The following is a 14,787-nucleotide window of genomic DNA, read 5'->3' on the forward strand; positions in this document are numbered from 1 at the left end:
TTTCCAGAGGATTTCTCTTGTGAGTAAAGCTGCTTGTCTGGAGTGGTCTGTGAACTACTTCTGCTGTAACTTTTCCTAAACATCTGGGCCCTGGACTCAGTAGACTTGCACTTCTTGACGGTGCAGCCTATTGAAAAATTAGAACAAATATGTGCTGATTAATACTTCCTAAAAGAGCAGCATGTTGGCAGTGAGTTTTGGGATTTGATTGGATTTCAAAATTTTGTGAGGCTCTTGCCTAAAATCATGCTTGGGGCCATTTCATATTCCCTGGGTTCTTGCACTTTAGGTATCTGTGTTAACTCAGCACGGCTGGGCCCTGAGGCACACAGGGCACACAGGCTGACCAGAAGTTTCTTGGCCAAGTATCAGCCTAGTGCTCAAGAGCAGTTATGCCCAAGCTTTCCCCATTAAGATCTTTTCTAGGCCTTAAAGTGATTCAATTTGTAATATAGTGTTTATTATTGGTTTCTCATTACACTCAAATGATAAGATGAAGGATCCACGAATGTATTAATGATCAGAGTATTAAAACCTTCCATCTTTAATATGGTTGGTGAAAGAATCAGCAGGAACACTCACAGATTGGAACCCAAAGCTTGCAGTCTTCCCGTGGCTGTCACCTTTTTGATAGAAGCCTTACTAAGGGCGGTGACTGAGATTACAGTTTGTCTTATCTCTGCTCAATATCTTTTACCATATTCGGTACCCAGGAGGTACAGTGAGGGGTCTAGGACGTCTCAGTTTGTGATAAAGGGGGCGTTCAGTACTTCGGCCTCTTTTTTATAGACTTCCTTTTGGTTCTCTGCTTGGCTCTTATTCCAGTAATTGCAACTGTACTGGATGCTCCAGGAAAGCAGGGGTGTGTCCTGCTAAAATTTGAATTTCCAGGGATCACAGACATAAATATTAAGCTTCTAAAAGAAAACATTGCAACTTTTGGGGTAGGCAAAGTTTTCTTAAACAAGATCCTAGAAAGTATTGATCATAAAAGAAAAAAACTGATAAATTGAGCTACATCAGAATGATATGTTTGTGCTTATTAAAAGACTCCTCCTTAGGAAAATAAATAGGCAACAGACTGGGAGAAAGTATTTATAAAACATTTATGACTAAGGACTTGCATTCAGAGTATAGAAAGAACTCCCACAACTCAAAATAAGATAAATGATCTAAAAGATTTGATCAAAAAGATTTGAACAAATATTTCATTAATGAAGTTACACAAATGGCCAATAAACACATGAAAAGATGTTCAACATTATTAGGTAGTAGGAAAATGCAAATTATCACCGCCAGAATGGCTACAATGTAAAAGACTGATGAGCATGCAGAGCAGCGTAAAGTCTCACACATCATTGGTGTGAGTATAGAATGATGCAGCCATTTTGGAAAGTTTGAAAAAGGTCTGGCAGTTTCTGATCAAACAAAGCATATACCTACTCTGCAACCCAGAAGTTTCATTCCTAGGTATTTTCCCAAGAGACTTGTACGTGATATTCACAGCAGTTTTCTTCATAATAGCCGACAGCTGGGAATGGCCAGGGTGTCCATGCGAAGGAGAATGGTTATACAAACTGGGATGTACTCATGCAATGAAGTACTATCAGCAATAGAAAGAAATGAAATGAAACAGATGATATATGTGGCAACATGGATGAATCTCTCAGACGTGATGCTAAGTGAAAGAAGCTGGCCAGAAAGGAATATATACCACATGTTTGTGTTCTCATGAAGTTTTAGAACAAACAGAATTAATCTGTGGTGAAAAAAATTATAGAAGTGGTTGCCTCAGGGTGCATGGGTGGTTCAGTGGTAGAATGCTCACCTTCATGTTCGATTCCTGGACCATGCACGCCCCGCCCCCCCCAAAAAAGTGGTTGCCTCTGGAGGAGGGTGGGGGGGGGCAGCCATTGACTGGGAAGGGGCATGAGGGAACTTTCAGGGATGATGGAGATATTCTCTATCTTGTAGTGGTTTAGGTTACTCTCGTATATGCATTTGTCAAAACTCATGGAAGGATTTCATTGTATGTAAATTTTACCTAAAAAAAATCTAAAACTCTAATTTATAAAATGCATGTTGAAGTGTTTAGAGACGAATTGTGTCTGGAACTTAGAAATTAATTTTAAACATAAGATGTTTTGATACGTATAGATGGGTAATAAAGCAAATATAGCAAAATGTGAACAATTGACAAGCCTGGGTGATGGACACACGGATGGTAATGGTATAGTTCTTTCAGCTTTTCTGTATGGTGAAAAATGTTGGGGAGGAAAATTAATTTTATCTTCAGCACTTAGCAGAACACTTGGCTTAACATGTATTGGTTTAATGCATCCATATATTTGCCTAAATCTCTACCATCATGTCACCATCTGTCAGGCCCTGCCTGTCCACTGAAGGAGGCCAGACTTCAAGACAGATCACCTGGGTTTGTATCTTGCTTCGTCACTTACTGATGTATGACCCTAGACAAGTCATTGAACATTTCTTTGCTTCACTTATAAATTGGGGGATCATAGGATACCACATAAGGTTTTTTGTGAGGATGAAATGAGAATATAGGAAAAGCAACAATTGGGCCAAGCACCTGTTAAGCCTGGCACATTGTTTATCCTGTTCTCAAGAAGCCTGCAGTCCTTCTGGGGGGAGAGGTTTCTCACCATGTACGTGCATAATACAGGAGATTGGGAGAAATATTATTATGGTTATGAGAAGTTAGAGACAGAAGATGTAATTTACAGCTGAAGGGGCTCAAGGAACTTCTTGGAGAAGGTGGCACTGGCATGGACTCTGAAGGGAGAGAGGACATGGAACCTTGGAAAAGGGGGAGAGGAGCACTCTAAGCAGAACAGGAGCGTCAGTGAAGAGCACAGGGAGTCCTGTGCTTGTTTTCTCTGCCTTGAACACTCTTCATCTGTTTGGTTCCTTTTTATTGCCTGTGTGGAGTCCATTCTCTCCACCATCTTATTGTTTCTCATGTACATTTAATTGCACTTAGAATAATTATTTTCTTTCTTTGTTCACTTATTTATTGTCATCGTCACAGATTCTGAGCAAGGGCTTAGAGGGCCAGAACTTGCTTGTCACTAGCATGTAAGCCCCTTGAAGGCAGGGATCTTTGCCTTTTTTGTTCACTGCTGTATCTGCAGTAAGTTGAATAGTGGTTGGCACAGAGTAGGCATTCAATAAATATGTTGACAGAAAGAGAAAATAAGGGAACTAACTAAAGTTCCATTGCCTCAGTCATCAGTGGGCATGCTGGTGAAGGAATTGGGCTTAATTTTGTAGTACTAAAGGGTTTCTGCATGTTTTCTAAGCTGTGCTCAGGAGTGTGTGGGTAGAGAAAGGTCGCAGGAAGATTGTCTTAGGGTGTTCTTCCGGGGGAAAATGAATGAGGGCCTGAGTGAGGGCCAGGCAGTGGGAGTGACGAGGAAGTGGGTGGGGGGAATTCCAGAGCATTGGTGCCCAGGGCTTCCACTCTGTGGACGTACCTGGGAAAGGAGGGGAGAAGGAGAGGACCGCTTCCTTAAGGAGGGTTTCCTCAGCAGCAATATGGGTTCCCATTTGACGTTCCTCTGTGATATAGCTGTGGAGTAGCCAGGTAAATGCTTGGAGCAGGCAGAACCTGGAATCCAAAGTCAGCTCTTATCTCTGGTACTCCTTCGTTGTATGATTTTGCATAGGCTAACGCTTTACTGAGCTTCAAATTCTGACATCTGTTAGCTGGGGCAATAATAGCCCCAGGGATTGCTGTGATTGTTAAATAAGGCATTATTTAAGTTTGTGTAAATATTTGTTAAGTTTGCTGGCACATAGTAGACACCTACTACGCAGAAGACGTTGTTGCTACTTCACAGAATTGTTGGAAAATTCATGTAGGTCAAGGATGAAAGCAAACTTTTTGTGAACCGTGAAGTCTTAAATTTAAATTAGGTGGTATTATTATTAACCATTCATTATCTAGTTACATGGACTATGAATTCTTCCATTTGAGAAATTTTATCTTTGATGAAAGGCCCTGCCAAAATTCTAGACAGTGCCTAGATCAACTAATGTTCCTTCCCTCTTCTTTTATAAAGAAACGTAAAATAGATGTCTTATATGATGTGCAGCACATAACTTTGTTCTGGAGAATATGGGCCTTGTTAGCGAAAGGACAAGATGAAATTGAAGAAATGGGGGCCCATAAAAGGTTCTGTTGCTTTCACAGACAGCTGTAGCACATTGTGCTTTTCTTTTTGTTGTCCTAAGCATTGTGGTGTTAGGGCTTTCCCTTCCCGTGATGTTCCATCCTGTCTTTGTTTTGCTTTTAAGAAAAAACATTTTTTTATGTGTGTTTCCTTTTTCATCCTATACATTCCCTTCAAATGTTTTTTTACTTTCTTTCTATGTTTCAGCTTTCTGAAGAAGAAAAAATTCAGCGATACAGCATCCTCTCTGAGCTCTACGAGTTGATAGGTTTCCATCGCAAGTCGGCATTCTTCAAGCGTGTGGCTGCTATGCAGTGTGTGGCCCCAAGCATCGCGGAGCCTGGGTGGAGGGCCTGCTACAAACTCCTTCTAGAGACGCTGCCTGGCTACAGCTTGTCACTGGATCCAAAAGACTTCAGCAAAGGTGTGCGGAAATCCCATTGCTGAAATTAAAATGTCATTTTAATTCAGTGAATCATGCATTTTTTTCAGGACCTGCTCAATGTGGCAGATATTCTGATTGATGCTGGGGATTCGAAGATGAATAAAACCCTTCCCTGCATTTGAGGACTTATAATAACAGAGAGTAGGGATATTTTGCATTGTAACTTGCATTCTTAAACCTTTATCAGTGGGCATCAGAATTCTCCCTTGAGCTCATTGACTTGTATTATCAACAAATTATTTTAAATACTTACTGGGTTTTATTTTATGAGATTTACCAAGGTTAGCAATTAGCCAAGAGTAAATACACTAGGCTATATGTGTATATATGGAGGTATGTGTTTGGTGATAAATCCTTATTTTACACTATTATTGCATGGTAGTACATAGTATATATTAGAAGTAAAGCTATAAATCTAATAACTGGATGTAAATGCAGTGCCTAGTATTAGGCAAAGTTTGATTAATGGAAAAAAAATTTTTTTTTGGTTATTGTTTAGGTAGCACATATATATATATAGAGAGAGCACTTTTTACCATTTCAGATCTAGAGTTAGTGAAGGCATAGGCTCCTGGTATGGGAAGGGAGCTGAGATGTCATCTGGACCACTTAGTCCCCAGAGCAAAAATGGATTCATGGATTCTCCAACGTCTTCTGTATATGGTCATGTGTGTCAGCTGCAAGGTCTGCACTGGCTGGAGGAGCTCACGGTCTACATGATAAAGCCAGTTTTGTTTTGGGAAAGTTCTAATCATTAAGGTTCTGCCCCAGTGTTGAATCAAAGATCACCTGGATTCTTACTTTCGCTTACTGGAATGTCTCAAGAAATATCTAAAATAATTTTTTTCCAAAATCATTAATTTTTTTTCCCAAATGTTTCCCCCAAATTATGAAAAAAGTAGGAACTGGAGGTTTGGAAGAGAAAAGGAAGACTTTGTGAGTAGCATAGCAGGAGGAGGGTCTTTTAATGTAGCCTTTGGGGAGTGAAGGAAAGCTGAGGCAGAATGTATGCAGTCCTTTAGACTCTAACTTCTGTATAGGAAGATATGTAAAACTTGCATGAGAGAGGCTGATTCTGCAGTCAGATGAGAGTGCCTTACTCTGTCCTGTTTGCTTGCCCTGAAGTTATGATGGGAAGAACTGAGCTATACATGTAAGCAGGTGTGCTCAGGAGGGGATGAAAATCCACTGAGACCCATCATAGTCTCTATAGTAAAAAAGTGGCCATAGATTTTTGACTTTAGGGCCTATAATGTCCTGTTTTTCTGCAAGGATTTGGCAGGAAAAATGCTAATTATGGCAGTCTATTTATGTGGCCCAAATTTGCCCAATTTGGGGATTTTTAGTAAATTTGTGAGTTGTGCATCTACCACCACAATACAGTTTGAAAACATTTCCATTATCCCAAAAAGTTAGCTCATGCCCATTTGCCCTGCTCCAATCCCCAGCTCTGGGTAACCACAAGCCTGCTTCTATTTCTATATATTTATAAAAAAAATTTATTAATTTATAAAATAATATGCCAAGCTAATTAAAGTTGAGGAGTCCTCCACATACCTGGGTAGGATGGGACTCACATTTGTCTATGTTGGTTATCATTGAGGATTGTGATTTGTATTGTTGGTGGAGTTCATTTTGAACCAGCATCTTTCCCTTCCTGTTGGTAATGGGATACTCTCTAACAGGTCTTGTTATTTGGCAGACACTTCTTGGTTCTTGCTTTGTGCTGGACACCACACCATGTGTTGAGGATAAATACAGGCATACTACAAGCTCCCTGTCAGATATCAACCCTGTCTGCATTCAGTAGGGGTGCTCTGTTCTAGGTCATATTTCACCATCTTATTCAAATGGAAACCATGACAGATCTTTTATCACCTGTCATGTTACCTGATCTCTCTGTTTCAATGTTTCTTAAGAGATGGGATGGAGTCCCAGGCATGTGGAGCACCCATTTTCTGGCATGTACCACTTTTAGATGGACTAAGAGTGTTATATAAATTAATACTGATGTTCCTGTGATTTTAGTTCTGTTGACTCTTTCACAGACAAAGAACCTCAAGGCAGGTAAAGTCCTTCCCAGACCACTTTTCTAATTTCTGCACAGCTCCTCTGGCAGTCATTTAACTGGCTTTCAGGGGCTTGTACTCTGAACCGATTTGCCTCAAAGCACTGTTAAGACTGTGTAGTCTTGTTTAACAAGACATTACCATGAATCCTGAGGACAACAGTTAGTTCACAATTCAGAAAAGCAAACCTTCAGATGGGATGGGATCCATTGGTGGTCCTCTGTGTTGGCTGTACTCCATTCATGTTCTTTGCCCTGGGCTCTGAGCCTGTCCCATCAGGTGCAGAGGCCACCTTCCCCCACTTGAGTCCAGGTCCAGCTCTTTGTCTCTTCAAAGAGAGAAGGATGCCTTTTCTTGTGGCTCCACAAGCCTTCTCCCCTCCCCAGCCCCTTTACTTTTTTCCAGAAATGAGGGGAACCCTTCATTGGCCGAGCAGGGGATGATGTGCAGTGAGGCCTGGGCATGTGTATTTGGGAAAGCCTCATGTGATTCTGAGATTAGTTCTAAAAGTCTGGTCTAGTTCTTACCCTCTTATTACAGAGCAACAGTAGGTGTGTGCTTCATGTGCTTTCCATGGGAAACATCACTTGATAATGGAGTAGGGAAAGGCACCCTGATAGTGAAAGCTTTAGGTCTAGGTTGACCAAGGGGAGACAGAGGACAGTTAAGGAAGGAAAGGAAAGGTGTAATGAGTAATTAGGGAGCTGCTGCATTGTGGGGATGTATATATTCATGCCTTTCATCAAATCCAAGACGTTTTCATCCATTATTCTTCAAATAATGACCCTTTCTCTTTTGTCCTTTTGGGACTCCAGTGATGCATGTGTTGGTATGCTTGCTGGTATCTGATAGGCCCTTCAGGCTATGTTCATTATTTTTCCCTTCTGTTCCTGACACTGAGTGATTTCAGTTGTCTTGTCTGTTTCAGTTGTCTTGTCTTCCAGTCTGCTGATTCTTTCTTCTGCTTGTTTAACTCTGCTTTTGAATCTGTCAGTGATATTTTTTATTTCAATTACTGTATTTTGCAGTTCCCAAATTTTATTTGTTCCTTTTGTAATTTCCATCTCTTTATTTTGTTTAGATAATGTTTTTCTAATTTCCTTTCTTTCTTTGTATATGGATTCCTTTTTTGCTGAACATGTTTGACTGTTGATTTAAAGTCTTTGACTAATAGTTCTGATATATGAGCTTCCTCAGGGATGATTTCTGGCTATATTTTCTCCTGTGAATGGACCATACTTTCCTGTTTTATTTGTGTATTTTGTAATATTTTATTGAGAACCGGACTTTCTGAGTATTATTTTCTAAAACTCAGAAACTCTGGAAATCTAGTTCTCCCACTTCTCTGAAATTGCTAATTTGTTTTTGTTCTTTTTGAGTCCGAGAGCCATTCATTTGTGTCTTTCTAAACCGTTTTTACTCCCACATAGGGACCAGAAAGAGAAAGGGGTTGGGGGTAGGATGGGGAGAGGGGCACTGCCCCTTTAAAGCTCTGCCTGAAGAGTTTGGAACAGTGGTCACCTTCAGAGCCAGCCCCTAAGCAGTCTGGCATAGCTGGCCAAAATCAGTGATCAGCAATCAGACTACACTCTCCAGAATTTTGGAAGATTAGGTTCTTAAAGCCCACGCTGGCACTAGTAAGTGCCTCAGGAGTCCCAGCAGTAGTCCCCACTGCTGCTTGATACGTGGCTGGGAAATGGTAGATGTTGGCCATTGCATGGAGGTTGAAATTCACTGATATTTACAACTTACCAGATCCTTCCTCCAGCTCTTCCTTTGCTGCTGTACAGTGTGCCACTAGACTCCAGAGTTTGAAATACTTGATTCAGACAGTTCCTGAATCCTGGAGCTTCCTACTCTGCTATCTTCCCGTAATCTTCTCCTTCAGCTGGCTGTAGGTTTTTTTTTTTGCATGGGCAGGCACCGGGAATCAAATCCAGGTTTCTGGCATGGTAGGTGAGAACTCTGCCTGCTGAGCTATAGTGGTCTGGCCTGGCTATAGCTTTAATAAAAAGTAAAATTCCTGTTAAATCCCATCTTCTACTATTGCTCTAGACTACTTTAAACCTTCTTCAGAGAATTAAATGGAAATTGGCTAAATCCCTGTACCTGTGAATAAAAGATAACTTCTCTCTTCTCAGGACCTGTTTCTTGAAATGAACACTTTCTTTTTTTTTTTTTTTTTTTTAAATTTTTTTTATTAATCAAAAAAAAGAAAAGAAATTAACACAACATTTAGAAATCATTCCATTCTACACATGCACTCAGTAATTCTTAGTATCATCACATAGATGTATGATCATCATTTCTTAGTACATTTGCATCGATTTAGGAAAAGAACTAGCAAAACAGCAGAAAAAGATATAGAATGTTAATATAGAGAAGAGAATTAAAATAATAATACTACTAATATATATATATATATATAAAGGAAAAAGAAAAAAACAAAAACAAAAGATACAAACACACAAACAAACAAACAAAAAACCATATTTCAGGTGCAGCTTCATTCAGTGTTCCAACCTAGTTACATTACACTTAGGTATTATTGTGCTGTCTATTTTTGAGTTTTTGTATCTAGTCCTGTTGCACAGTCTGTATCCCTTCAGCTCCAATTACCCATTATCTTACCCTGTCTCTAACTCCTGCTGGTCTCTGTTACCAATGATATATTCCAAGCTGATTCTCGAATGTCGGTTCACATCAGTGGGACCATACAGTATTTGTCCTTTAGTTTTTGGCTAGACTCACTCAGCATAATGTTCTCTAGGTCCATCTATGTTATTACATGCTTCATAAGTTTAGTCTGTCTTAAAGCTGCATAATATTCCATCGTAGGTATACGCCACAGTTTGTTTAGCCACTCGTCTGTTGATGGGCATTTTGGCTGTTTCCATCTCTTTGAAATTGTAGATAATGCTGCTATAAACACTGGTGTGCAAATGTCCGTCTGTGTCTTTGCCCTTAAGTCCTTTGAGTAGATACCTAGCAGTGGTATTGCTGGGTCATAATCCATTCTGCCATTCTATGTCTTTTGATTGGGAAATTCAGTCCATTAACTTTTAGTGTTATTACTGTTTGGATAATATTTTCCTCTACCATTTTGGCTTTTGTATTATATATATCATATCTGATTTTCCTTCTTTCTACACTTTACTCCATACCTCTCTTCTGTCTTTTCGTATCTGACTCTAATGCTCCCTTTAGTATTTCTTGCAGAGCTGGTCTCTTGGTCACAAATTCTCTCAGTGACTTTTTGTCTATAAATGTTTTAATTTCTCCTTCATTTTTGAAGGACAATTTTGCTGGATATAGGAGTCTTGGTTGGCAGTTTTTCTCTTTTAGTGATTTAAATATATCATCCCACTGTCTTCTAGCTTCCATGGTTTCTGCTGAGAAATCTACACATAGTCTTATTGGTTTCCCTTGTATGTGACAGATTGTTTTTCTCTTGCTGCTTTCAAGATCCTTCTTTCTCTTTGACCTCTGACATTCTAACTAGTAAGTGTCTTGGAGAACGCCTATTTGGGTCTATTCTCTTTGGGGTGCGCTGCACTTCTTGGATCTGTATATTTAGGTCTTTCATAAGAGTTGGGAAATTTTCAGTGATAATTTCTTCCATTAGTTTTTCTCCTCCTTTTCCCTTCTCTTCTCCTTCTGGGACACCCACAACACGTATATTTGTGCGCTTCATATTGTCATTCAGTTCCCTGATTCCCTGCTCAAGTTTTTCCATTCTTTTCCCTATAGTTTCTGTTTCTTTTTGGAATTCAGTTGTTCCATCCTCCAGTTCACTAATTGTAGCTTCTGTCTCTTTAGATCTATCATTGTAGGTATCCATTGTTTTTTCCATTTTTTCTTCTTTGTCCTTCACTCCCACAAGTTCTGTGATTTGTTTTTTCAGATTTTCTATTTCTTCTTTTTGTTCAGCCCATATCTTCTTCATGTCCTCCCTCAATTTATTGATTTGGTTTTTGAAGAGTTTTTCCATTTCTGTTCGTACATTCAGCATTAGTTGTCTCAGCTCCTGTATCTCATTTGAACTATTGGTTTGTTCCTTTGATTGGGCCATATCTTCAATTTTCCGAGTGTCATCCATTATTTTCTGCTGGTGTCTGGGCATTTGATCAGATCTCCCTGGGTGTGGGACCCAGCTGGTTGAAAGGTTTTTCTGTGGAATCTCTGGGCTCTGTTTTTCTTTTCCTGCCCAGTAGGTGGTGCTCGTGGTGGTCGTTTGTCTGCGGGGCAGTCGGCCCGGGAAACCGCGCGTGGAGGCGGGGGTCGCTGGCCGTGGCTTGGGGGAGTGCCGGTCCAAATTGCCCAGCTGGCCCGAGACGCCAAGTGTGACGGGAGGGCCCCGCTATCCAATGTTCCCAGTCAGACCGGGGAGCCACGTGCGTGGAGGGGACCCCAGTCGCCAGCCACCCCAGCCGGGAAAACATGCACCCCTCGGGTATCTCACCGCAGTGGATTCTCCCTACCCGTTCAGCCGTTCCAGAATGGGGTACGCTGTCTTTTTGGTCTCTGTCGTGACTCCGGGAGCTGTTTCGTATTGTTTCTGTTTCTTTAGTTGCTTTTCTGGAGGAGGAACTAAGACCCGCGCGTCTTACTAAGCTGCCATCTTAAATGAACACTTTCAGTAGTTGGTTACACAAGTAGTTGAGTTAAGAACACAGATTTGTGCTGTGTATACTTGCCAGCTGAAGAGGTTGCTTATTATTGTAATATGATTTGTATTGCTGTATATGAAGATTTTTTATCATGCTTTTTGCTCATTCTTTTGCTGAAAGAGGGATTCTTTAGGAACTCTTATGAAAGAATCTGACAAGGCATATGGATTTGTTAAAAGGCAGTGTGTTGATATGTACAATAAACTCCCAGATCCCTGAATTTTTTTATTACAGGAGTGTGGAAAATTTCATCATTTGGCTCACATGCTGTAAATCTGTCTTGGGGAAAATTCATATTTTAAATAGGAGCAGCAATTTGAATCATGTAGAAATGATGATTTACACACTATTAAGTGTTAAAAAAATTTATACTCAGACTTATTCATAATTGTCTGTGGTAGGAACTGGATCATGATCTATTTAAAAAAACCAGTAAGGTAATATTTGCCCAATTCTTAAATGAACGAAACTTCTGATGTGGTAGTGTTGAGATTAATTAAATTGGGTCATTTTGAATGCATGATTAGGTTCGACACAATATTGATCTAAATTCCTTGATATTTTTTAACCCTCTTCTTTTGTTTTGCAGTTGGTGTTTGTTTCCTTTGACAATGTGGTGATATTGCAGTGACTCGTTTTTCTACTTTTTCCTGTAGTAGTTGTATGAAAAGCACCACTACTCTACATTCTAAAAGATTTTTGAGTATAAGTGACTAGGACCTAAAGTAGTGGCTTTTTATTTGTTTTTTGACCAGCTCAAAGATTTTCAATTAAAAACATTATGAAATATTTTAAATATGCCTATAAGTAGAATAGTATAATGAGTTTATCATGCAGATTAAAAAATTATTAGGATTTTTCCACATTTGCTTTATTTATACTTTTCTTCCCTCTTAAAGTATTTTACAAGTCCCAGAAATTACATAATTTCCTCTCTACATACTTAAGTTTGCATCTCTACAAAATAGAGGCATTTTCTTTCCTCTGGCTTTCAGCCTAATCCACATGCTGAGTACCAACTGTGTGTCAGACATCATGCTAAGCACTAAGGATTGTTGAATGAATGAGTTCTAATCCTGGTGCCATGGAAGGTAAAGGTTGATGGAAGAAACAGAATTTATAGATGCCTCATTGTACCCATCAGAATGCTCCTATGGCTCAAAATGTGTGTAGTGGAAGTGCAAAACAGGACCACTCAATGTGTGGGGTGGGCCAGTGAGAGAGGAGGAATACTTTGAATGGAGTCTGAAAATAGTAGCAAATGTACAGAGGTCAGAGTAGAAAAAGGAGTACAGACTGCTGTCGAGCGGTAGAGGAAGGCTTTCTACCTCTCTTGAGGGCATCTGTTCACGAGTCAGTATGTTCATAGTAGCACTATGGACATCATTCTATGCCAGGGCTGGCCTGGGCACAATGATCAGGAGCATGCAGTCTTCAAACTACAGAATTTATAACCCCAGTGGGAGATTTTGACTCAGGAACAGCTAATTTTACCCAATAAATATAGCAATAGAGATCTGAACATAGAGCTATGGCTTGAAATGGTTGGGTCATCAGTCTTTTTTTCTCAACTAGAGTTAAAGCTTCATGTAGTCTGTCACCCCATCAAACTAATTGATTAATAACATTAGCAGCAACTAACATTTGTCGAGAATGTTCTTATAAGTGAGCTGCTAAAGCACTTTAAATCTCAGCCACTGAATTCACTTGGCAATTGGTTGCCACTGTTTTATCGTCAGGATTTCACCTGGATGTCTCCTCCTTGCCCAGCCTCCTTGGTTAACATGGTACCCTCATGCCTGTCAGCTGTCTCCCTATTGTCCCGTTTTGTGTTCTTCAGGCATTCAGCAGTACTTGCAATTGTCTTCCTTTTATCTTTCCTAAGAACCTATTGCCTGGTTCTCCCCAGCAGAATTTGAATTCCCCACGGGAGATGCTGTGTTTCCCCTGCCCTCTTCCCCATGCCTGCCCTGCGTTAGGCACTCAGAAAACATTGTTAACTGACTGTTCTAGTTTGTTAGCTGCCCAGAATGCTATATACCAGAACTAGAATGGATTTTAAAAAGGGGAATTTAATAAGTTGCTAGTTTATAGTTCTAAGGCCAATAAATTGTCCCAATTAAAGCAAGTCTATAAAAATGTCCAAATTAAGGCACCAACAAGAGATTACCTTCACTCAAGAAAGGCCGATGAAGTTCAGGGTTTCTCTCTCAACTGAAAAGGCACATGGCAAACATGGCAAGGTCTGCTAGCTTTCTCTCCAGGCTTCTTCTTTCATGTAACTCCTCCGGGGACATATTCCTTCTTCATAGAAAAGGTCTCTGGCTATGTGGGCTGTCTTCATGGCTCTTAACATTCTGCTCTGTTGCTCTCCTGTTTTTCTGAAGCTTTCTCCAAAATGCTTCCTCTTTCAAAGGAGTCTAGTGAAGTAATCAAGACCCACCTAGAATGGGTGGAGTCACATCTCCCTCTAATCTAAGGTTAATGCCCACAACTGGGTGAGTCACATCTCCAAGGAGATAACCTAATCAAGTTTCCAACCTACATTATTGAATAGGGATTAAAAGAAATGGTTGCTCCTACAAGACTGATTAGGATTTTAAAACATGGCTTTTCTAGGGTACATAAATCCTTTCAGACCAGCGCACTAACTAACCCTGGTGAGCTCCTGTAGACTTCTGGTAAATGTTTGTTCGCTTGAGCATCAATGTATCTGTATGTGTATGTATGTTTTTTTCTTTTTTTTTATGACATACACTTTATATCAGTTGAAACAGTGATTTTCCAATCTAGTTGATTAGCAGAATAATTTGGAGGGCTTTTAAAAACTCAGATTTCCTGACCTCCCTCTAAATGTACTGAAATCAGAATCAGTGGTGGGGAAGGTGTGGTGTGATCTATATTTTTAAAAAGTTCCTGAAGTGACTCTGTTCATCAGTCCTGTTGGGAGCCCTGAATGGAGACCCTTGGCTCACAGTTGAGCATCTGCCGGTGAATGATTTCAGAATAGGTGGGAAAGGAGGCCTTGAGCAGTGAGGTATCTGGGACTTATATCAGAAATCTCCCCAACCTTTCCACCAAGCCCCTAAAGTCTCTGAATATGCTGTTTGGTGTGGTAACTTACTTGTTTTGGATGCTTGTTACCATGTCTTCTTATGAATTTTTTTTAATTTCTTTAAATTAAAATGAAATTCATATAACATAAAATTAACTGTTTTGAAGTGAACAATCAGTGGTATTTAGTACATTTACAGTGGTTTGTAGCCATTACTTATATCTAGTTCCAAAACATTTCATTACCCTGAAAGGAAACCCCGTACTCATTAAGCAGTTTCTCCCCATTGCCTACTTCACCCACCCCTGGCAACCACCAATTTGCTTTTTCTTTCCATGGATTTACCTATTCC

General features: G+C 40.0%; 1 protein-coding gene across 7 annotated transcripts in view; it reads left to right on the forward strand.

The window, feature by feature from the left end:
- Positions 1 to 14,787, forward strand: part of TRAPPC9 (trafficking protein particle complex subunit 9) — an 889,500-nt gene that overhangs the window by 107,830 nt on the left and 766,883 nt on the right. For all 7 annotated transcript variants that reach the window (XM_077166715.1, XM_077166716.1, XM_077166713.1 and 4 more), the window contains one exon: positions 4,404 to 4,620. In XM_077166715.1, coding sequence (XP_077022830.1) covers positions 4,404 to 4,620 — 217 coding nt within the window. The remainder of the gene's footprint in view (positions 1 to 4,403; positions 4,621 to 14,787) is intronic.

This window comes from Tamandua tetradactyla, chromosome 6 (assembly GCF_023851605.1).
Source record: "Tamandua tetradactyla isolate mTamTet1 chromosome 6, mTamTet1.pri, whole genome shotgun sequence".
Lineage (NCBI taxonomy): Eukaryota > Metazoa > Chordata > Mammalia > Pilosa > Myrmecophagidae > Tamandua > Tamandua tetradactyla.